This window comes from Podarcis liolepis (genome assembly GCF_965112155.1).
Source record: "Podarcis liolepis genome assembly, chromosome: 8".
Classification (NCBI taxonomy): Eukaryota; Metazoa; Chordata; class Lepidosauria; order Squamata; family Lacertidae; genus Podarcis; species Podarcis liolepis.
In genome coordinates, this window is record NC_139560.1 from 68,694,604 (window position 1) to 68,719,999 (window position 25,396).

Consider the following 25,396-nt stretch of genomic DNA (forward strand, 5'->3'; position numbering starts at 1 on the left):
CTACATTGGGAGTGTGCAATATTTCTCCCCCCCCCCACCCCCAGTTTTGTAATTTGGGCTGGCACCTGAAATCTGCATGGCGCCTAATAGAACCTCCTTTTCGTGTCTGCTATTTTATCTCACATTCCATCTGGAGACTGTGGTCACACCCACACCAAACATTAAAGCATACAGCTTCCCCCAAAGAATGCTAGGAATTGTAGCTGTGCAGAAGCCATGAACTTTAAATGTGCTTGAAATGTTTGCTGTGGACGTGAGCTGTGACCCAAGTGCAGACGCCATGACTTCACTACCAGCAGTGTTTCCTGGTCTTGTCCATTCTGTTCTGGAGAACTGAAAAGCCCCAATGTTATTTTGTGACATTTTGATTGACCTGCTAAAAGTATTCTCCTGATATGGATTTTGGAATTTTTCTACAATTCGTTCATTTCCGTTCATTTGTTTTCATTGTTTTTTCTTTACATAAACCATTAACCGTTGTTTTTGCTGTAGTGACAGAGCTGATTTGGACAGCTATCGCCTGATGTCTGCCACTTTTTGAGGTGGTCACCATTGTATTTTCCCAGAATGCTTTGAAATGATGCAATGCCCAGTGAATTTGGGGGAGGCAGCCACCAAATGGAGTTCTGGTGCTAAACAAGATGTTAAGCTTCCCATCTTTAAATGGTTTTTTGCCAAGTAGCCCAAAAGAGACAGGACATCTGAGAACTTATTATCAGACCTGTGAAAAACATGTCTGATGGGTGCACAAGCCATTGCGGAATGAAGCCAATTGCTTAGGGAGACCAGGATTTCAAAAATAAATTGACATCCGGGGGTAATTTCAAAAGCCAGCACTTTTTAGGCAAGTCAATTGAAAAATCAACAACCTTGGGGTTTGTCATAAAGAAGCTCAACAATTTTTGTGGTTTCCTAAAAAAAGCTCAGCAAGTTTCAGGGTGTCCTGGTTTTTACTTATTGAAATATGGCGACTAAACGGGCAGTTCACTGAATGATGTGCAATTAAGGTATTATTTCAGATATTATGCCTAAAATACAGAAAACATTATTCAGTTCGGCATTGCGAAAACAACACATTTGTTTTTGGGGGAAGGTGTTCCTAATATGTGAATCTAGAATATGAAGGAATAAAAGGTTTACACATCTCTGCAAATGCAAGTAAATTGCTTGAGTGGATATAAAAATCATGCACAAAAAGCAGCTGAAGGCCTTACCTTTCATCACACTTGACGACAATAACATTATCCATTCCGATCCCAAGAACCGCTGCAGCTTTCTTTACAGAATAATGGCTCTTAGATAGTAAGGTTGAAAAGGTTAAATAGAGGAAAGATCTCACAACATACATTAGAGCTGAAAGATTGCTCTACGATTGCTTCTATGTTAAAGAAATACAAAGACAGACAAGACAGGGATTTAAGCCCTTGTCGTCTGTTGACATCTAGGGGAGTACAATTCAACTAAAATACTACTTAAATCATTGTTTTGAGGAGAAGAGTGAACATCATACACAGTGAAACTGCCCATTCCTGTGTTTGCTGGTTTCAGAGTAACCATTCCAAAACATATATCATCTCTAATACTGTTTTGATCCACAGAGGGAGGTATTGTCACCAGCTCATAAGGCATCCTTGAGATTTCTCTGGTTACCAACCATTATTTTATGAAATTGACAATGGTCACAGCCCAGTTAAGGCCAGCAATGAGCTATGACTAAGCTCCATTGAAATCAATGGAAGATAAAATCTGATATTTGAAAACTTTCCACCTGGTTTTGCAAGTGAAACAAGGCATAAATTTGAGCTCTTTTGGTCACAATGTGGGAGCCAGGCAAATCTTTACAGAGTATACGCAATCTTTACTTGAAACTTGCAGAATCAGGTTGTTTGTCCCCCCCCCCCCCCCCGAGTTCAGCCATGGAAATGAATAGAGATGTTTGAACTAGGGCTGGAATTAAATGGCCCCCCAATTTACCATGAATTGGTGGCAAATCTGGAGTACCCATTTTGCATGCACGCATAAAATGTTTGTTGCAAACTGATTGATTTCGGTTAGATTTGACTTAGGGTGGCGGTTCTCGCAAGACAAGCATAGCAGCAGCGCATGATTTTACACACACACACACATACACACACACACAGCTTTCCACCTGGTTTTGCAAGTGAAACAAGGCATAAATTTGAGCTCTTTGACAAGGCATAAATTTGAGCTCTTTGACACATATACACACACACAACAAGAAAAGAGAAGAAGCTTACAAAGGTTTATTACTGGTCTTATATAAAGACTTACTAAAATATAACAAGTCTCTACAGGATTATCATTAAAAGGCATCATATCACAGGCAAATAACATCGCATCATCTTTATTGCAAGTGCATACTCACATGTTCAGAAACAAAGAGTATGATGTCTGGAATGGCTGCCATTCCTTTGGTTTTAATCTCAGGGTAACATTTATAGCGGGCAACTAGAACACTGTAGAGGTTTGATATGCTGCCCCCTGGAAGACAAAGAAAGAAATTAAGCATCTGCTTGAATAGCTTAGTCTCCTTTGGAATGAATAGTACAACATAACACATGGGTAGGCAAACTAAGGCCCGGGGGCCGGATCCAGCCCAATCGCCTTCTAAATCCAACCCATGGACGATCCAGGAATCAGCGTGTTTTTACATGAGTAGAATGTGTCCTTTTATTTAAAATGTATCTCTGGGTTATTTGTGGGGCATGAGAATTCATTCATTTCCCCCCCCCCCTTCAAAATATAGTCCGGCCCCCCACAAGGTCTGAGGGACAGTGGACTGGCCCCCTTCCGAAAAAGTTTGCTGACCCCTGCCCTAGAGGGATGATTCATTAAGAACCCTTTCGGGTAAGATGGAGATTAATCCCTATCCGCTAGGAGGAACCTCATTTGGCTTTTTCTCTGAGCCGTGGGTCCCAGGTCCAACATCTTGCTTGGCATCTGTTTGTGGAGTCTGCTGTGCAAAGGGCTGTCCAAAAGAATATGGTCCAGTGAGTTTGGTACTTCCTGACTGCAGGCACACAGGCAGGATTGATAAGGAATTTGCGAGTATCTACCTGTGGTCACTGCGGAGGGGAAAGCATTTAGTCTTGCGAGCATAAAAGCTCTTCATTGGGAAGGAAGTGCTTTGCATATCCTATCATTTTTAATCGCCAATCCTTCTTTTTAAGGACCTCACTCACTCACCAGTTTGGAGCTAATAAGATCCGAGCGTTGTGGTGGCATACAGAAATGTTTGGATGGGTACTTCCATCCAATGTCCTCCTCTTGGGCATGGGAAGTAGAGCAAACAAGGCTGGGAGGAAGCTGGGGTCATTAATCTCTTGCTAAACCATAGTTTTAGGGACGCGGGTGGCGCTGTGAGTAAAACCTCAGTGCCTAGGGCTTGCCGATCGCATGGTCGGCGGTTTGAATCCCCGCGGCGGGGTGAGCTCCCGTCGTTCGGTCCCAGCTCCTGCCCACCTAGCAGTTTGAAAGCACTCTTAAGTGCAAGTAGATAAATAGGGACCGCTTTCTAGCGGAAAGGTAAACAGCGTTTCCGTGCGCCTGGCTGGTGCTGGCTCGCCAGAGCAGCTTTGTCACGCTGGCCACATGACCCGGAAGTGTCTCCAGACAGCGCTGGCCCCCGGCCTCTTAAGTGAGATGGGCGCACAACCCTAGAGTCGGACACGACTGGCCCGTACGGGCAGGGGTACCTTTACCTTTACCTTAAACCATAGTTTAGTGTGATACCTGATCACAGCAAAAGAAAAAAGTCTTTCTCTTTAAAGCTTTGATTTGATAATCTAGCCATACCACTTTCTCGGACTTCTCTGCCCTCCCCTTAAGAAACATGTTATTACAGTGATTTTGAGCCAGTATCTATTCATCTTTCTATACACAGGCTCTCTTCAAATTAATGTTCACATTTTAAAATGTCAGCAAATGATCCATGTCGGTTCAAGGGTTTGAATAAGACTCATTGTATGAATAATAATTTCTGATCTACTTACCGGGAGAAAATATGCCATCTGCTTCACTTTCCCCCCATCCAATAATTTCTTGCATTTTTCGAAGTATGATCTCCTCCATTACAATGAATACTGGGGCTATTTCATAAGTAAACCTAATATTTTTTTAAGAAAACAACAAACAAATGGTAGTCAGAAACATAAAATGAACTCATCAGAATAGCTTGATAAAGACAAAGAAAAATCAATACAAATTTCCGCCTCGGTCAAGCAACAGAGAATTGCTCACAGAAACAGGCTTCCACACAGGAAGGGAGCATGAATGTATTGAGACACCTGGATTTGCTCATTTGCACCTGTATCTCAAGGTTCACCCTGCTTTGAAGGAATTGGCTGGATGCATATATATATATATATATATATATATATATATATATATATATATACGAACATTCCCATCTATGAGGATGTGGATGTTACTTGGGGTTACTTGTGCACAGGTAGAATTCAATCTGGGGCCTTCACATTTCCTTTTTCATCCCTTCTTTCCTGAAGTACTTTTTCTTACCACCCTCTTTTCCATCTTCTGTGTCAAGGGTGGAGAAACCTATGCCAGTGGTGGGTGGAGCCAGAGGCAAAAGTAGGGATGGTTAGAGAGCAAGAAGTGGGTGGGCCCAGAGGCAAAAGTCAGTGGACTTTTGTCTTTGCACTGTAGGCTGCATCTAAGCAACAAAACATCTCAGCTCCATTCAGCTGAGCAAGGGGCACTATCACATACCAGGTGGTTAAAGCACCAAAGGAGGGTACTAAGTAGGACTGATATAAGACCCTGATGTTGGGAAAGATTGAGGGCACAGGAGAAGGGGACGACTCAAAGCTACCAACATGAGTTTGACCAAACTGTGGGAGACAGTGAAAGACAGGAGGGCTTGGCGTGCTCTGGTCCATGGGGTCACAAAGAGTCGGACACAACTAAGCAACTAAACAACAACAACAAGTAGGACTAGCAAGGGGGTGTGGCCTGTGGGAAGTTCCTGAGATTCCCTACTGCTTGTTTAAGATGTTAAATCTGAGTTTAGTTGTTACACTTCAGTTTTAACTTCTATGCTGATGACTGATTCCATGGCATGCAGTGAATTTTTTGGTAGGGGGATAGTTAGGACCAGAGGTACCAGCTTGCAAGGACGATTGGGTCGGGGGTCTGAGCATCGCACCTCCCTCCCTAAGCTGAGAAGAAGCTTCCCAGTCTTTGGGATGGTGGAGGCACAAGGCCTCCCGGATGCTGAAGCCCTGCTACCTCCTTCCCAAAGCCAGTTGAGCTTTGGGGAGGTGATGGGAGGGCTAGTGGACTCTTTAGGGGATTAGCCTAGTCCCCCTAGTCCATTGACCGCACACCACTGATGATGATGATGACAACAGTAATGACAATACAGTCATACCTCATGTTACATCCGCTTCATGTTACATTCTTTCATGTTACGTCCCGCGGTGACCCGGAAGTACTGGGAAGGGTTACTTCCAGGTTTTGCCACTCACGCACGCGTGGATGCACAAAATGATGTCAAGTGCATGCGTAGAAGCGGCAAATCACAACCCACATGTGCGCAGACGCGCCGCTGCGGGTTGCATTCTTTTCATGTTGCGAACGGGGCTTCAGAACAGATCCCATTCATAATCAGAGGTACCACTGTAATGATATTTTTGAACTTACGCAGGTAATTTGTTGTTAATGGACAGCAGTACAGAATTGCTATACATAATAATTAAACATTATTACTGAGAACGGAAGCCTCCAAGAGGTAGTTCTGTTATCATCAGCATCAAACAACTTTCCCGACAAATGCTTGTTCTCTAACCACACTGAGTGGTCCATGTGGTGGAAGAAAACAAAGCCGCTATCTACCCACCTTGGAAGAATGGCAGATGAAGGTGATAGACTATATGGGACTGGCAGAAATGACTGGCAGAATCTGAGACCAGGGAAAGGAGACGGCGGAAGAAGATTGGAAGAAATTCAAGAACTATCTTAAGAAACATTGTAAAATTAATGAGTGTTAGAATGATGCGGTTTTAGAAATTAAATGGATGACAGCTGTAACGATTAAGTTAAAAGAAAAGAAAGGTCAATAATTATATAGAAGTAAGGGTGAGGATTTGCTGAACTGAATATTTAAATGGGAATGCAGAAAGGGAAGGTATGAGGAGGTCGGGGAAGTAAGTTTTAAGAAAATAAGGATTTGAAATTATGCTTGTTTTTTCTTGTATGTGTGTTTGTTTGAATTGTTGTGTTTGTTTATATAATTTGTGAAAAATTAATAAATATTTTATAAAAAAAGAAAAGAAAACAAAGCCGCTATCTAACACTGAAGCATTTCTTCCCGGCTTGGCACAGTCCACTCTGCTCCACCCCACCCCACGCTCCCAAAAAGAGAGGTGTGTTTGCCAGCGAGCCGGTAAACAAAGCTTACTGAACAGTACAGGTAAGTGCATAATGGGTTTCGAGCCCTGAAACTATGTCGTTGAGTTTCATGCTCCCTTTGATCAAAATCCCCTTTTGATCACACTGCACTTTGTCTGCATGCCTTGGTCCTTTTATCCTCTCTTAGAGGATAAGAGGACCTTATCCTCATCCTGCACTGCTGGCGCCAAATTCAGAGAACAACATTAGTTAACCGTGGGCGTAATGGACATTTCCATCCACAAAGGTACAGGGAAATATTGAAGTACACAGTACATGTCCAGTGCTTGGTTCGTTGAGAGCACATAAACTCTACCAAGAATGTTCCATTAATAGAAAAGGGAAATGTCATGGTGCTCCACTGAATTCAGGCTGATCTCTGCGCCTAATCAGGAAATGTGGAAAGGGCCATCCTAGTGGAAATTTTTGCTGCTCTTCTCAAACTGCTGCCATATAGCCCTGTCTGTTTCATGTTTGGACTTTGAAGCTCTCCTGAACTTCAGAAGCAGAAAGCTGTGCATCAAAGTGGCAGTTGGAATGAACATGAATTCAAAGGTCCACTGGGCATGTAGAATGGATTGCACAGTTGTTTGTATCTTTGCCTTTGTCTCAAAAGCTCTCCAGACTTATTCTAAAATATCAAACTCAAATGGTGTAATTCTCAGTGACTCATTCTGGTGATCGAATTAAACTGGTTTGGATACAGGCTTAGTTACACTTAGAAGGTGTCCCTTGAAATTGACAGGATTTAAGTTAGCCCAATTGATTTCATTGGGTTGAAATCAATTGTCTTTGAGATGCCATGCCACATAGGAGTTTTAAGAATATTTTTGAAATGTCACTCTTTAAAATCAAAGATGTGCAAGAGTACAATCCATTGTGAAAGTCTGTCTTCAATTCTGAACAACAACAAAAAGGCTTTTTGGAAAGCTTTTGAAGCCTTTGATGCAGTCCTACAGTCCAAATTTAGTCAATAAGCTATCTTTGTTCCAAGCTCATTACATAATATTTAAGACAGCAGAGGAAAACGATTAAATTTGTTAAAGTTTTCCATAAGAACTTGGCATGGACATTATTCTGTTTATATCCAAAGTTATCAACAGTATTTTCATTGACATTTCTCAGACTCCTTCCAACTTCATCTTTTGAAGAGTTTTTACACAATGCCCACTTTGTTAAAATGTCACTATGGAGACTAATTCTGCTGTTCATAGTGTCACAGATGTAATTAAAGTATGGAGGGTAAAGATTCAGCACTGTTGACCTCTCTAGATGTGTCATTTAAGCACTTAAATTTGCTTACAGCAAAACCCACCAAAACTCTGAAAATTTATATATTTCACCTGCAATGCGGGAAAATTGATGGGATAGTTGTTATTTTTAAAATCTTGTAAAAGTCCAATGCGCATCAGAATTCATTGTGTTATTCTTGCAGGCCGGGGGGGGGAGGCTCTCTATAAAGAATTTTGACAAGTTTGCATATCTTCTCTGTAAATAGTTGCTATTTATAATTAGGCATGATCCAGCCAAAACTAACGACCATTATTTTTAATTCTCAGTGGACTTTTATTAAGGCAGTCGGACAAACTTTGTAAATTCACAGCAGGAACATGTGGTCCTCCAAGATGAGCTGGTCTACAACTGCCATTGTCTCTGACAGTTGGCCATTCTGGCTGGGACTGATGGAAGTTGGAGTCATGGAAGCTGTCTCATACAGACTCAGACCAGAACATTGGTCTATCTAGCTTCCAATCAGCAAGCCCAAGAGGCTCAGTGGTTCAGACCAGTGAGCTCCTGTTGCTCTGTCCCAGCTCCTGCCAACCTAGAATTCGAAAGCACACTAGTGCAAGTAGATAAATAGGTACCGCTGGGGTGCATTTCATAAACGTATTTAGTCTCTGTTTGCTGGATCTCATAGATCCTTTGCATTCTTAAAGAGCAATAATAAAAAAGGAGTTTGGTTTCGCTGTTGTTACTTAATTCAGATTAATCTTGTATAAAAATGACAATCTACAGTACATACATGTTTGTATTTGCTGTAACCGTCAGCCATTCCCCAGCAAGTCCTATAATGTCAAGGCCACTGGAAAGTTGGTTGAAGTAACGAGGATGCCCTGAAATGTGGATAAATTGAAGATAAAACAGGTCGTGCTTTTTGAAGAAATGTTAGGGGTGCATCACTTCATCAGCAAAGTTTCCAATTTGTTAGGGTTGCCATATTTCAAAAAGTGAAAGATGAAAAAATGGAGCTTTTGAGCTATTTTTAAGGAAATTCACCAAAATCTAGACTTCCAAGGTGGATTTTCCCAGAAATTTCAGTGATTTCCGACTGGACACTGCTCTGACTGCTGTATTCTGGCTATGTCCAGGTAATTCCAGACGTATGGCAACCCTAAATTAGTGGTAGAAATTAGTGGCAATTAAAATATATTGTGAAGAGGGAAGAAATCCCTAGATACCAGCCTCGAGGGGTTTCTACATAGTTAGGTAGAGCCAAGGGGGGGGGGTGTTTGTACAGGGAGGTACAGTAGCAACTGTGGTAGAAGAAAGCTCTTGGCTTATGTGGATAATTCATTAAACACACACACAAACAGAAATGAACATCTACTTAGTTTCCTCAAGACACCATAGTCCTCAAGGACCTTCACTCCAACAAAACCAAACTCTGAGTAAGCGTTGGAACCCCCTGAAGTCTCACCACTTGGAGATTGTGACGTGTGCAACCATATGGCTCTTCCATAAAAGTGAGGAGGGAGAAAGAAGAGCACAAGAATTCAGCATATGTCTAAAGCTCTTGGGTCACTTATTGCCGTATTTTTCGCCCTATAGGATGCACTTTTCCCCCTCCAAAAATGAAGGGGAAATGTGTGCGCGTCCTATGGGGCGAATGCAGGCTTTCGCTGAAGCCTGGAGAGCGAGAGGGGTCGGTGCGCACCGACCCCTCTTGCTCTCCAGGCTTCGCGGACCTCTCCGCAAGCAGCGGGAGCGCTCCCGCTGCTTGCGGAGAGTTGCCTGCATGCCGAAGCCTGCGCGTGCTGAGATCAGCATGTCCAGGCTTCGCGGACCTCTCCGCAAGCAGTGGGAGCCAGCGCTGGGCTCCCACGGCTTGCAGAGAACTGCCTGTTTGGGGGCTGGGGTCGAGGGAAGCTCGGGCCTCCCCTGCCCCAGCCCCGTGCCTGGGGGGGAAATAATTTTGTTCCCTTTATTTCCCCCCCAAATAAACTAGGTGCGCCTTATGGGACGGTGCGTCCTATAGGGTGAAAAATACGGTATGCTATGTGGAAGTAGAATGGTGCTGAATGCAGTCATTTCTGCAGCACATAAACAATACCAATGGGCAGATGAATGTATGTATGATCTGGCCCTATGTCTACCCTGAAAACAGAAAGTTTGTAAGCCACCAGACTGCAATAGGAAGACGCATGCTAGAGCAGCATGAACAGATCAAGGTGGTCCGCCATCCTGTTTCCCATGTTGGTTGGCCACATGTCTCTGGGAAGCCCACAAGTTGGGCAAGGAGGCAATATCCCTTCCCTGTGGTTGACTCCCAGCTCCTGCCATTCAGACACATGCTCTCTGTGAACCCAAAGTCCACATGGCTGCTAGCCACTGAAACAAAGCTGTATAAACACAACGAGCAGTTACCTGTTTTGACTCCATATTTCAAGGTATCCCTACAGTCAACAAGTATTTGTTCCAGAGGTTCTGGCTGATCCGAAAGTTCCACGCTGAAGCCTTCCAACCCTTCCAGAAGCTGGTGAGGGTGGTGGAAATCCAGCACTTTCGTCTTTCCATCGTAGGTCTTTTTGATGTAACTCAGGAGAATACCCACAACTTCATGCAGGAAACGTTCTGTCAGTTCCTTGCCATTCTGATTAGGCAAAAGATCTGGGAGTTGGAGGAGAGAAATTCTGTTTAATGATGTGTAGGATTCATGAGGAGACTTGGGGCAAAGGCTGATTTGCACGAGGTTGCACATTTAAATCTACAACTGGATAGAAAAATGGGGTCAAGCTTCTCCCAACCATTTTAACCCATGGTCCTTCTATCCATCCCCTGCCCCAGTCCCAGCAAGTAGGACTCCATAGTGATGGGGAAATGGTGACTCTCCAGATGTTGGACATCTGGACTTTATCTCCAGCTGTTGGCCACTAGCCTCAACTTTCAGAGGACCACAGGTTCCCTACCCCTGCTGTAAAAAGTACAGGGGGAGAGTCTCCAGCTTCAGCATCAGCATTGCTTCTTTGCATGCCACCTTTCCATGGTTCCAACCATGTTCCAGGTGGCTTACAATATGCAAAGATATACATAATTTCAAAAATAAGAGAACAGTGGTCACAAGTGATAAATAAAAACTTATCGAAACATACACAACAAAATTAAACAATCCCCACATGCTGTAATAAGATTTTAAAATTGGTATACAAAAATAACACGAGTAACGGCAAAACTAGCATCTCCAAAATTAAATATGGACCACAACAATGACCCCTAAACAACACCCCGCTTCTAGATTCTGCAGACATCCTGAGAAGCAGGTCTTGAAGGATTCACAATGGGGTGATTCAGAAACTGTACATGTAGATCTTAAATTTCCACCTCTCTCCCCTACACACACAAATATATTAATCCTACCTGACTCAAAGATGTTTGAAAAATTGGTCACAAAGCTCTCAATGGTAGAATCTTTCTCTCTCTCTTCACTTTCTCCCTGGAAGCTAGAAAGACGCTTTTGTCTCAGTGGGTCAGGTCCAGTACTGATCTGTTTGTCTGGAAATGAGGAATAAAAAAGGTCAATACAAAGGATAAGTAAGCTTGCTAAAATAGTCATACCCAGTTTAAAACTGCAATGCCCCATCGCTGTATTGGATCAGATTGTTATTACGTGTGTGATCTTTGCTGCCTGTTTTGTAGTATCTTCAGCTTGTAAACCTCCTTGTGTAAATTGCCCTCCATTCCCCTTCTTTTGACACACAAACATCCCCTGTCACTCCGCCACAGCTGCGCCAACTTGGGCACCACACTGTGGGCTCTCAGGGTGTGCGCCACAGAGTGGCATGTGTGCTCCGACACCACAGTGGTGCCTGGGGCCTCTGTCCATGGCTACAGTGGGCCCATATAGGCCCCGCATCAGTGGCACATCCCAGTCCAGCCACTGCCTAAGCGCCAGAGGTAAGGCAGTAGCAGCAGCCTGGGGGTGAAGGTCAAGCAGTGGTACTGGTGGAGTACAGAGGTCAGGCATGCACAACAAAATTGTGGTTGACCGGCTCCCCAGGGCCCCCTGGAGTTGGTGCCAGTGTTCTGGTCTATGCTTGATTGGCAGACTCACGCAAGCCCTTTTCAGGCATCCTAATGCCTCCATAGCATCTTAAAAAGCAGAGACATCACCTTGCCAACAAAGGTCCGTATATATAGTTAAAGCTATGGTTTTCCCAGTAGTGATGTATGGAAGTGAGATGTATGGAAGAAGGCTGATCACTGAAGAATTGATGCTTTTGAATTATGGTGCTGTAGGAGACTCTTGAGAGTCCCATGGACTGCAAGAAGATCAAATCTATCCATTCTAAAGGAAATCAGCCCTGAGTGCTCACTGGAAGGACAGATGCTGAAGCTGAGGCTCCAATATTTTGGCCACCTCATGAGAAGAGAAGACTCACTGGAAAAGACCCTGATATTGGGAAAGATGGAGGGCACAAGAAGAAGGGGACGACAGAGGAACAGATGGTTGTGTTGAATGGTTTCTTTAAATGTAAAGGTTCATCATTGTTCCACTCCATGTGTATGTCTTTAAGGGGCCAGAGCAAGGGCCAGAGCAAGATAACGAGACCCAGCTTTACAGCTGTGTAACATAGCAGGTGCTGCTGAGTTGTATTTGATTAAGGTGTGTCAGCATTTGGGTAGAGTATATAAGGAGCAGCACCTAGCTCTCCCATTACCCTGGGGGATGGGTTGGTGGTTGGGTCATGTTTGTTTGTTGATGTATTTAGTGTAAATGGAGTTTTTGTTTTTCTTATTAAAACCTTCTTTAAGTTATTTTTGAGTCCCTTTTTAATGCATGGTCTCCCCAGCAAGCTCTCTGCAGCGTTACTATACTGCAAAAAGCCAACAGGTTGGACAGTGTTCTCGAAGCTACCAGCATGAGTTTGACCAAACTGCAGGAGGCAGTGGAAGACAGGAGTGCCTGGCGTGCTCTGGTCCATGGGGTCACGAGGAGTCGGACACGACTAAATGACTAAACAACAACAAATGCCTCCATGTGATGAGATCAGTGTGAAGGGAGAGCAGGAACCAGTGCACTAAACTTGTCCCACCTGTTGCTCAATTTGGAACCCTGGAAGGTGATGCATAGTAAAAATGCACACAAGAGTACTATGGGGAGCAAAGAGTTAGTGACTCCAGGAGAGTAAAGGTAACGGTACCCCTGACCGTTAGGTCCAGTCGTGGACGACTCTGGGGTTGCGATGCTCATCTCACTCTATAGGCCAAGGGAGCTGACGTTTGTCTGCAGATAGTTGTTCTGGGTCATGTAGCCAGCATGACTAAGCCGTTTCTGGCGAACCAGAGCAGCGAACAGAAGCGCCGTTTACCTTCCCGCTGGAGCAGTACCTATTTATCTACTTGCACTTTGACGTGCTTTCAAAGTGCTAGGTGGGCAGGAGCAGGGACCATGCAATGGGAGCTCACCCCGTCGTGGGGATTCAAACCGCCGACCTTCCGATCGGCAAGCCCTAGGCTCAGTGGTTTAGACCACAGCGCCACCCGTGTCCCTCTCTCCAGGAGGGTACATAGGATGAAATCATCCTTTCCACCTGTTCTGTGGTCTCACCTATTCTTTTGCTCTTTGTGTGCTTAGAGAACACCAGGATGAATCCAAGCAGCCAGCTTTTGTTTCGCAAATTCTATGGCACTGTTCTGCTCAATAGCAAAATACAGCCCTCCCTTGCTACACTGTACACAATCTTCCACGCTAAAGAAGAAGGGGTGAGGGAAGATCTCTATCAGAGCTTGCCGCCTGACGCAATTGCCTCACTTTGCCTCTCACAGTCCTGTGAGAGACTGTATTTCCATGGCCTGACTTTGTGCTGCCCTTAGTGCTTCACCAGGTCAGGTATAGCCTCTCCTTCCCTTATTCTCTTTTTTAATGTGGGTCTGTGGCACATTGTCACACTCACTCTTCAGCCTTGGGGGCTATTTTCACCCAAGGTGTATACTACATTGGCTGGTTATATAGGTATAACCTCATACCTTCCAACATTTCTCTGATGCTATTTAAAATTAATTTAGCAGAACTCAACTCCAGAGACAAAACAAAACAAAACATGAAACATCTGATATTTGTTTTAGTGCATTTGATTTTTGCTGAAATTTTCTGCATGGGGAAAAAAATAGATCATTTACACAGTTAATGACTCAGTTTTACCTGCAAAGCACAGGTGCCTACAAAGATATTTGCATACAATCATCTGAAGGGGCGAAATTGCACCTGCTACAAATAGAAATCTACATTCTACGTGTTAATCCCCCGTTTTTCTCCTAGTGTGTTTTATGGCACATTTTACAATGTGGCTTTGTCATTAAAATATACTGTGCTGAAAATGTAAATCTGTTCTCATTTTGCCCAGAACCCATTTTGGTACATTTAATACCTCAAATGAAAGCATGAGTTGTAAAGCGACTTTTTTTTCTTTCCCTACTCATGCAAAATGACTGTGAAGTAATTTCAGAGATATAATCTTTTCCTTCTAACCACTTGCAAAAATTTGATAAGGGCGAGGGGAGTGGGAGTGGAAAGATAGAGAGAAAGAGAGAAGAAAAGTGTCAAATTATATCCCTGGACAATTAGCTATTTGCAGTTGCATGCCTTCCGCAGCGCTTCATATTCCCATGTCGTTCTTCCTTTTCATATTTATAGCATCTTTGAATGTACTGCCGGTGCTTTTGGAAAGTTACGTATTTTCACTGGGAAAATCTTAAAAGGAGAAATGGTGAGGCAGTGGGTGTCCCTTTGTTGGCAGTGAAGCATTGCCTCTGTGTGCAGATCCTCAACAGCCATAGCTGAAGAGATTGGGTTACTGGCCTGGGAGCTCAGTAGGAGACAGGAGGAGGAGAAGGAGAAGGAGAAGAAGAAGAAGAGGAGGAGGAGGAGGAGGAGGAGGGGGAGGTTTGGATTTGATATCCCGCTTTATCACTACACTCTGTGAGGTGAGTGGGGCTGAGAGACTTCAAAGAAGTGTGACTGGCCCAAGGTCACCCAGCAGCTGCATGTGGAGGAGCGGGGAATCGAACACAGTTCACCAGATTACAAGACCACCGCTCTTAACCACTACACCACACTGGGGAGCACCCTAATAAGAAACAGGAGGTGGTAGTCAGAGTCCTGAAATTGGGAAATTATGGCTTGGATCCTAATGAGGCAACTATGAATGAAAGGGCTCCTTCCCTTCAGAGCTCTGACTGAGGATCTTGCTGTTGAATGGTTTCTTTAAATGTAAAGGTCCATCATTGTTCCACTCCATGTGTATGTCTTTAAGGGGCCAGAGCAAGGGCCAGAGCAAGATAACGAGACCCAGCTTTTCAGCTGTGAAACATAGCAGGTGCTGCTGAGTTGTATTTGATTAAGGTGTGTCAGCATTTGGGTAGAGTATATAAGGAGCAGCATCTAGCTCTCCCATTACCCTGGGGGATGGGTTGGTGGTTGGGTCATGTTTGTTTGTTGATGTATTTAGTGTTAATGGAGTTTTTGTTTTTCTTATTAAAACCTTTAAGTTATTTTTGAGTCCTTTCCTTTTAATGCATGATCTCCCCAGCAAGCTCTCTGCAGCGTCACTATACTGCAAAAAGCCAACATCTTTGGTTATGGGCCCAGCTGCTGAGTGGATGACTGCATATTTTTGGACTCTGAGAAAGGTTAGAAAACTCCTTCTCCTGTTAGCGTAGTTTTTGTGGGTGTGGAAGAGTTCCAGAATGGTTGACCGGGTTCTTGAAGCTGAGAAGGCTCTGGTCTTCCCACAGCTAACAGATGAGAACTATAGTTTATGGTCTTTTCGGGTGGAGGCGCTTTTGACCTCTAGAGAAGTATGGACCTATGTAACTGATGACCCTCCTGACCCTGTAACTAATGCTTGGTCGAAAGGAGATGCAAAAGCCAGGGCGATAATTAATTTGGCAGTCAGCGACCAGCAAGTAGTCTATATAAGAAATAAGAAAACTGCCAAAGAAATGTGGGACAGTCTTGCAGCAGTGCATGTTAGAAAAGAGTCAGCGTCTGCATTGACGTTTTTCAAGCAGTTGTACCAGACGAAGTTGCAGCCTGGTGGTGATTTGGCAGCACACTTGAGACGTCTGGAGGCAATACGCGGCGAGTTAATTCGAAGGGACATGGAGATACCTGATATTCAGTATGTTTTTATCATCCTTTGTTCCCTTAATGAGGACTTTGATGGTATAGCTAGCCAGATATCTGCCGTTCCACCAGCACGATTAACTGTGGAAGGGGTAACGGCAAGATTAATGGGCGAGTTGGATAGAAGGGAGGTTTGTGCCATAAGCACTCCTGTTTCCAGAAAGAATGAGGAACGCCATATGCAAACCTGTGGTGATACAACTGCATTTAAAGCTGCAAAGCGTTGTTGGTTCTGCAATAAGCAAGGACATTTTGCAAGGGACTGCAGAGCCAAAAGAAAGCAAAGTACTCCCAAGCCTGTTTCTGTTCGTCAATCACGGTCGTCAGCCCAGCAGCCGGCATCGTATAGTAGAGACAGAAACGAGCCGCGAGCTTTTCACGCTCGGACTAAAGATTGTAAAAGAATTAAAGGTGCCAAGTGGAAGTCTTTTGTTATCGACTCAGGAGCATCGCAGCATATCTGCAATGATCGAAGCTTGTTTATTTCTTTCGAAGAGGAAATTGGTAATGTACATTTAGCCAATTCACAAGTCTTGCAGTCGCTTGGCAGGGGTACCGTTAAACTTGACTCTTTAAACATTACAATAGCGAACTGCATTTACTGCCCGTCAGTGGACAATTTATTGTCAGTAAGGTGCTTTGCCCGTCAAGGCATAACTGTGCGTTTCTTAAAGTCTATGTGTGAGTTTTTCGAGGGGAACAAACGTCTATTGTATGCCCGGGAATCTGATGGTTTATATAGACTGTATTTTCGCACCTACTCCCAATCGCCTATAAATTGCAGAGCAGCACAGTCAAGCCAGGGGTTGAGGAATGTAAGACCACATTCTGGGTGTATCCACGTGGCGCACAGAATTCTGGGACACCTGAATTTTGCTGATGTAATTAAGACAAAGAATATTGTCAATGGCCTCAACTTAAAACCATGCAAATTCTTTATGCAGTGTCTATCCTGTTGCAAGAATAAGATTAAGGTTGCACGCAAGGGTAGGTGCTCAGATAGGAAAGTAACTGAGCCATTTGAGCGTGTACATTGTGATTTAGTTGGGCCACTCCCACCCTCATTAGGAGGTTCAAAGTACTGGCTTACCCTGATAGACCAGTATAGTAGATATTGTTGGACTTATGCAATAGCTGAGAAGTCCCAAGCATTTGAGAAGTACAAGGTTTTTTGCAACTGGGTAAAAACACACTTTAACAAACCAATTAAGAACCTGTTTTCTGACCGGGGCGGGGAATTTGTTTCTGAGGATTTTGAGAAATTCCTGGAAGCGCAGGGGACTACTCATGAGTTATCTTGCCCCCGAAGTCCCTGGCAAAATGGGCTTGTTGAAGTTGTGCAGCGTGACTTGCAGGCAGGGGTTAAAACTTATCTGCACGATGCTAATCTGCCCAAAGACTTTTGGGCTGAAGCGCTCCATGCCTTTTGTTATGTTAGAAATCGCAGTTATCATTCTGGTTTAGATGTCACCCCCTATGAGAAGCTGTTTAAAAAACGCCCTAATCTGAAATACCTACGTATTTGGGGTTCAGATGTAATTATGCATTATCCTGCTAAGCAGAAATTGGGTGAACGTAGTGTTCAGGGAAAATTAATGGGCTACCAGCAGGGGGCGTACAGAATTTACATACCAGCAACTGGCAAATTTCATATTACCAGAAGCATGATACAAACTGTAAATTGGAATGGGGTTGCTGTTTTTCAAGATACTGATGGTATAAATGATACTGAGGAAGAAGAGGAAGCAGCAGCAGCAGGAGGAGGAAATGGTGATTCTGAATTAATAGAAAAAGACAAAAAGCCTGTTGAATCTGATAATTTGTTTGATTTAAAGTCACAGGCACCTGAGGGGAGGTTAGATTCTCTTGAGTTTTCTGACCGTGAGCTTAGCCTACAGGCACCTCTTCAGTCTGACAGTGATGATTTACAACCTGAAACTAGTAGTTCACTCAGTCCCATTAAGTCTGAGGAGTCTGACTCTCCTTCCGGACTGAGACGTTCAGATAGAAAGAGGCAGAAGCCACAACGTTTTGCAGATGAACATTTTAATACTGTGTATGCCAATAAGGCAGTTTTTGAGCCAAAAAGCTACAATGATGTTCAGAAATTACCTAAGCACCAAGCTGTAAATTGGTATAAAGCTATGAACTCTGAGATAGCTTCTTTAAAAGAGCACAACACTTGGTCTCTTGTACCACAAACCCCAGATATGAGACTTATTGATTCAAAATGGGTTTATAGAGTTAAAATGAATGACAAAAATGAAGTTGTAAGGTACAAGGCGAGACTAGTTGCTAGGGGCTTTCAACAAATTCCAGGCGAAGATTATGATTTGTGCTATTCACCAAGTGTAAAATATGAAACAGTTAAGCTTTTGTTAAAAGATGCATCACAATGTGGAAAAGCCCACTACGCAATGTTTCTCTGCTCTTAAGAGAGTGGTAATGTACCTTAAACATACCAAACACTATAGGTTGCAGTTTACAACAAGTATTGACAAAGGTTTTGAAATTTTCTGCGATGCATCTCATGCAGTAGAACAAAATAATTGCAGGGGCGTGTCTGGTATGGTGTTTTGTTATAACAGTTGTCCATTTGAATGGAAGTCCCAGACACAAACCATTATTTGTCTCTCCACAACAGAGAGTGAATTATGTGCATGCGTTCAGGCCACTCGTGATGTAGAATGGTATCTGCAAGTATTTGCAGACCTACAAATGCAAGTAACACTACCAGTAAAAGCTTACCTTGATTCCCAGAGTGGACTTGCTATCCTGTGTTCAGAGACCAATACGCAGCGCACTAGAGTCTTAAGATTACGTTTAGAATTTGTAAAGAAACTAATTGCTGATGAAATGGTTGTATTTAAGTATGTTCCAGGTGACAATCAAATTGCGGACATTTTTACTAAAGCACTTCCAAAGGTTACACATGAAAAACATGTACAAAGTATGCTTTATGTTTTTGTTCCACAAAGATGAACCGCGGGGGAAATGTTGAATGGTTTCTTTAAATGTAAAGGTCCATCATTGTTCCACTCCATGTGTATGTCTTTAAGGGGCCAGAGCAAGGGCCAGAGCAAGATAACGAGACCCAGCTTTTCAGCTGTGAAACATAGCAGGTGCTGCTGAGTTGTATTTGATTAAGGTGTGTCAGCATTTGGGTAGAGTATATAAGGAGCAGCATCTAGCTCTCCCATTACCCTGGGGGATGGGTTGGTGGTTGGGTCATGTTTGTTTGTTGATGTATTTAGTGTTAATGGAGTTTTTGTTTTTCTTATTAAAACCTTTAAGTTATTTTTGAGTCCTTTCCTTTTAATGCATGATCTCCCCAGCAAGCTCTCTGCAGCGTCACTATACTGCAAAAAGCCAACACTTGCCTGCTTAAGGGAGGGGGGCAATTTTCACAGATACCCCCTTCCCCCGAACCATGTCTCATACTGCCCCAGAGGGTTCCCTAAATCTACCTGCCCTCTGGAGAATGTGGGAGGGCACAAGAGGCTATAGGGGGGAGCATAGGAGCCAACTCCTAGGGCTCGAGGTCCCATTGGCTCCCCCCAAAAATATCTGAAGGGGGATGGCCCGCCCAAACTGATAGACTTTGCCATTCAAATGGTGTGGTGCAATGTGTCATGTGATCGATTGTGCAGGGCAGGGCTTACCTGCCTCCCCAATATTTTATTCAAGTTGGGGCCCCCTGGAGGGGGGGGAAAGGGGTCAATGAATGTCATCTCCCCTGCCCCATTCTGCTGGGTGAAGCATCACTCAAACAGATCTCCATTTAGAGAGACTCCCATCAGATGGAAGTCTCTCTGGTTTGTAACACAAGAAAATCTTTAATTAGAAAGAAAGAAAGAAAGAAAGAAAGAAAGAAAGAAAGAAAGAAAGAAAGAAAGAAAAAGAATCCAAGCCATTGAAATGACTGTCATTAGCCAAAGGTCTTGGATTACATAATGATTTACTGATTGATTGATTAAACTAAGCAAGAAAGTACAGAAAGACAATACTGTATATGTTTATCCCTGAGGAGGAGGAGGAGAATTCGGGTTTAAATAAGTGTTTGCTGGATGGAATTCCATAGCAGAGATTCGCAGCAGATCATCCACAGCCCAGATAACCAATACAGTACCCTCCAAAAGTTGTTGAACTGCAACTCCCATCAGCCCCACCAAGCCCAGTCAATGGTCAGGGAAGGTGGTAGTCACGATCCAACCACATCTGAAAGTTGCCCCATTAGCAACCCATGTCATAGAGATTTTCTGGACAAACGTCCGGTGTTTCTCAAACTTGAGTCCCCAAGCTGTTGTTGGACCACAACTCCCATCATCCCTAAGCAATGGTCCTGCTAGCTAGGGATGTTGGGAGTTGTAGTCCAACAACATCTGGGGACCCAAGTTTGAGAAACACTGTGGGATAGACCAAAAGTATTAAGACTCTACAGACCTGGAAGAACATCACAGGACCCATTCTCATGTTGCATTTTTAGATTTGTGTCTGCATCTGAATACAACGAAAAGAAATGTGAAATCTGAATCAGCTCTGTGAAGTCTGTCTTTACATCTGTACAGCAACTGAAGAAGAAGCAATGAGAAACCACCAAAGATTTCTTAGAAAAGCTTCCGTTTAACTGTTGAAAATTAACAGCAGAAAAATTTATTTCAAGAAAGCGCACATGAAACATTTCAGATAAAAGACCGAGCTCCTATATCCCTGATAAAAATTAGTTACCTAATAAAGTGGTAAAAATTAGTAAAAGAAAACTTATAATTGTTCCTTTGGGGGGGGAGGAGGTTATAAAAAAACCAACACATCGCCACCCCTTGTTAGCAGGAAAGAAAGAAGGAAGCTTTTAAGATTTAATTTCTTTCCGGACAGTTTAAAAACAACAACACCATAGCTTCTCATCATATATAAAGCTGCAGGTGGCTTTTGAGGAAAACAAACATCAGGGATGAAGAAACAGCAGCCAAGAGACCAATCTGTGCTTGTTGCTCTTGTCTTGCATTGAGGATTCTGACCCCAAATGTTTGGAACCTCACAACCGTCACCCAAACACTTTGAATGACTTCTCTTTCGCTTTTTAAAATGTACCAGTACAAAACGGAAACCGTATCCCAGACTGTCTCACCCTGACAAAGTCATCCTCAAAATAGATCACTATTTTTAGACGTCTTGAACAGCTAGATATTTTTTTAAAGTAATAATCTTCTAATGAGATCTGCGCACTTACTTGTTCTGTTGTTCACCATCTGGAAATCCATTTCTTTGCCGCTCTGAATAACCATGCACGGCAGAAAAATATCCAGAGTACTAAAAAGTGCAATTTCTCAGCAGCCCTAATATGGGCAAACACACAATTCTCAAATGTATCTGCTGCTGAACTAATTTGTTTTACATAGTTGGGTATTTGTTGAATAGATAGTGCCTCTGGGCGTTCCAGTTACTTGTTAAAGCGAAAAAGGGTGGAGACAAAGAATTCTGATTTCCTTTGTGTGGGCTTTTTTTTTTTTTTTTTTTTTTTGGCATTGCTGGCTTAAGGCTCTTAGGATTCTTTAATTATTTGTTAGGTCAAATGCAATATTTTTTCTTTCTGCTGTGCTCCTACTCTCCCTGCCAAACACACATACATCCCTGTACATTCTTTGCAGCAGTTTGATAACAATGACCGCTCCCCACATCAAATGGGGGGCGCCCTTTGCGTGGTCATGCGCAGCCCCCCGGATCCCAGCGCGGCTCCTGGTAGTAGGGGCTGGCTTCGCCCTCCCCAGGCTGGATACCTGGAGGTCTCCGCCTACCTCAGCCAATCGCCCAATCCCGCCTGGGGAGGAGTTGCCAGGGAATTGGCCAGGTGAGGGGAAGGACCGCCTGCCCACACAACAGAGGGAGAACCTTACCTGCGAAGCATCAGTTGGCTCCAGAGCTTTTACCACCCTGCCCTCCCTCAGTTAAACCTTCTTTTGCAGGTTAACCTCTTCTCTTTGTGGCTTAGGGCCCTCGTATTTACGGGACCGCCTCTCCTGGTATGCCCTGCAGAGGACCTTAAGGTCAATGAATAATCATAGTTTAGATATCCTGGGCCCTAAGGAAGTTAGATTATCCTCCACCAGGGCCAGGGCCTTCTCAGTGATGGCTCCGACCAGGTGGAATGCTCTGTCCCATGAGACCAGAGCCCTGCAGGATTTAATTTCCTTCTACAGGGCCTGTAAGACAGAGCTATTCCACCTGGCTTTCAATTTGAACTCACCCTGATCTTTTATTCCCCTTCCTTTCCTCCCCCTCCTCTTTTTATGAAGATTACCCACTCTGGGATCCCACAGCTAATTCTCCCCTGGTCTCCTCGCTGGCCCAAATAGGACTAATTTAGCCAGGTAGCCCTGGTGATCATCTAATGTTTACTGGATGGATTTCCCCCCTAAATTGATTTTTGAATTCTGAATTTATTGTTATTCATGTTTTATACTGTATTTTATGCTGTTTTAAATATGTTGTTAGCCACCCTAAGCCCGGTTTTTCTGAACCGGGAAGGGCGGGGTATAAATAAAAAAATTATTTATTTATTTATTATTCTCCATAGGTGCGCGGGCACTGCTACGTCATGGTCTCTGTTGAAGGGCCGGAAAGGAATTTTCCTGCATTGGCAGGTTAGATTAGCCTCAACCAGAGCCAGGGCCTTTTCAACACTGGCTCCAGCCTGGTGGAATGCTCTGTCTCATGAGACCAGGGCCCTGCAGGATCTGATTTCTTTCCGCCTGTAAGACAGAGTTGTTCTGCCTGGCCTTTGACTTGGAAGCAACTTGATCCCCTCCCCCTCTTTCCTTTTCCTCTCTCCTTCTGTGATGGAACTCCTATTTGGGGACTTCCCTGGCTTTTTTCTGGCCCACGTAGGACCAGTCCAAAAAGTTGGCCTTGGTGAAGATTTGATATTTTCATCCTCCAAAAGTTTTTGATTTGATTTTCTATTGAAATGAGGCTGCATTTTAATGTTGTGTTTTAATCTTGTTTTTAAGTTGTATCTTAATCAATTGTTTTATATCTGGTGTTAGCCGCCCTGAGCCCGGTCTTGGCTGGGGAGGGCAGGGTATAAATAAAATTTATTATTATTACCCTCACCTGGTTTAGCCAGCCATTTGAAGCCATTTCTCGGAGTGTGGATGCTGTCACATAATGTCAGCTTCTGGGAGCCACAGATGACAGCTGAAGCATGGTGGGGACCAAAGATGGACAAACTACCCCAGAAGGAGCATAACATGTTCCCTAGAGTTATTGCCCCTCCCCTAACCCCCCATACACCCCGGTTACAACATCTGGAAAGCCATGAGTTCCCCATTCCTGGCTTATAAACTGATCTTCTCTGCATTAAGGAAATGTTTCTAGCGGTGAGAAATATAATAATTTACATGGAAACTTCCTAAGAATTGGGCATGAGAACTGCTGCCTTAATATAATATTTTCTATTCATGTCTCTCAGATACTCTCAGAGGACCACATGATTGCTCGCACCTTCTTTTCATAGTTTTTAAATGCCTTTCATCTAATTTCCGGCGGCTTAATAGATGTTCTTTTCATTTTTTCTGGATCATTTATCATGTTTTGATCAAAGTTCTTTGTACATTTCCCAGTTGAGCAATCACGTGTGCTTTTGTTTCACTAGTGGGAATGGGAGTAATCAGCTAAGATTAACCACATTTCTTGCAATGGCAGAATTATATCAATAAAGAGGACTAGAGGAGATAATATTTCACAATATTTTTTTGTTGTTGTTGTCCAAACACTCCCCTGTTTTGCAAGAAGAGCAAGCAGCTTTCAAAAATCCAACAAAATAGGAAATGTTTGATTATATTACATCTTCAGCTGGGTGGTTTACCAAAAGGAGTTTGGATCACAATTTAAAACATGATATTAGAGCTGGGGGAGAATTTAGAATCAGTTTTTATTTTAAGGCAAACCTGCCTATTATGTACTTTCCAAAACAAAATGTGAACTGAAATAGGGACACCCTTTAAAATTCATACTTCTCTGAATTTTGTGGTGCATTTCATAGGATCATAGAGTTGGAAGGGACCACGGGGTCATCTAGTCATCCCCTGCAATGCAGGAATCTTTTGCCCAACATGGGGCTGGAACCCACGACCCTGAGATTAGGAGTCTCATGCTCTACTGACTGAGCTCTATTCAGTCTGAGCAGTACAGTGGTACCTGGGGTTACAGACGCTTCAGGTTACAGACTCCGCTAATCCAGAAATAGTACCTCGGGTTAAGAACTTTGTTTCAGGATGAGAACAGAAATCATGTTCTGGCAGCGCAGTGGCAGCAGGAGGCCCCATTAGCTAAAGTGGTACCTCAGGTTAAGAACAGTTTCAGGTTAAGAACGGACCTCCGGAACGAATTAAGTTCTTAACCCAAGGCACCACTGTAATTTGTAGGAAAACGCACATACTAGTATAGAATGTGTATAAAAGTCTACATATTAGTAGAAATAACATACCAAAATGTACTATTTTATGGGGAAACAATTTGCAAATATGTGTATATTGGGCAAAACTGAATGCAACAAAAATGCATTTTATGAAAAATTCAGGCTATGAATTCATGGGGACTTTTTAAAAGGGGGGAAATGCAAACAGGTGTAGAAATGTGAATTTAAGATTGAAAAGTGAGAAGTGAACAGAAATGGGAATTTAGATGGGAACAGTAATCTAATCAGGGTGCAGGAATAACCACTCCCCACATTAAATGGGGGGCATACTTTGCGTGGTCACGCGCAGCCCCCTGGACCCTATGCGGCACCATTAGCGCAGGCTTGGCTTCGCCTTCCCCAGGTGGGATACCTGGAGGTCTCCGCCTACCTCAGCCAGCTGCCCAATCCCACCTGTGGAGGCGTTGCCAAGGTGATCAGGCCAGGTAGGGGGAGGGACCACCCTACCCACACAATAGGAAGGATCTTATCTGGGAATCGTCAGTTGGCTCCAGAGCTTCTCCCACCCTACCCACCCTCAGTTAAGACTTCTTTGGCAGTTAACCTCTTCTCCACAGGTACGCGGGCGCTGCTACATCAAGGTCGCTGTTGAAGGGCCGGAAAGGAATTCTCCTGCATTGGCAGGCTTGCCTTTCCCATAGCAAAACATCACAACTTTGGCGGTATCAGGCCTTGGGCAGAATCCTTTAGTCTATCTTCCCTAAATGGGGGTGGGCATGTAGCGGTGACTCACGCCCCCTCTTCTCTTTGCGGCGGCGATACCAGGGTTCCCTGTTAAAGGGGTTGTTTTGAGGGGAGGCTTTGGCCGTACGCCTAGAGGTTGTCATTGTTCTCCCCTGCAATGGCGGCAAAATGGGGACGGGCTCTCTCTGCTTGAACATATGTTCTCCAGAGCCAGCCCAATCCCCACACACACTGGATAACCCTGATGTTCCCCAGATCCCCGGCGAGGGACTGGGCAGGATAAAAGCCCAGTGCCTGAGCCAAGGTCTACCCATATCTGAAACATAATAAAGTTGTGGCCAATTTTAATCCCATAGCACGTTGTCTTGAGTCGTTATTTCACACGGGAGCAGCCCAGGGTTTGG

The 25,396-nt window shown here is 43.8% G+C and overlaps 1 protein-coding gene across 2 annotated transcripts in view; it reads right to left on the reverse strand.

Annotated features, from left to right (window-relative positions):
• LOC310714197 (glutamate decarboxylase 1-like) overlaps positions 1–21,219 on the reverse strand; it is a 36,678-nt gene extending 15,459 nt beyond the window's left edge. Inside the window, exons 1-8 of one of the 2 annotated variants that reach the window (XM_083519407.1) lie at positions 21,063–21,219; positions 20,276–20,332; positions 11,065–11,199; positions 10,075–10,317; positions 8,453–8,543; positions 4,014–4,126; positions 2,387–2,502; positions 1,215–1,294 (exon numbers count right to left, since the gene is read on the reverse strand). In XM_083519407.1, coding sequence (XP_083375533.1) covers positions 1,215–1,294; positions 2,387–2,502; positions 4,014–4,126; positions 8,453–8,543; positions 10,075–10,317; positions 11,065–11,199; positions 20,276–20,332; positions 21,063–21,117 — 890 coding nt within the window. In that variant the 5' untranslated portion in view covers positions 21,118–21,219. The remainder of the gene's footprint in view (positions 1–1,214; positions 1,295–2,386; positions 2,503–4,013; positions 4,127–8,452; positions 8,544–10,074; positions 10,318–11,064; positions 11,200–20,275; positions 20,333–21,062) is intronic. The other variant, XM_083519406.1, reaches the window with a different exon arrangement.
• Positions 21,220–25,396: the final 4,177 nt, after the last annotated feature.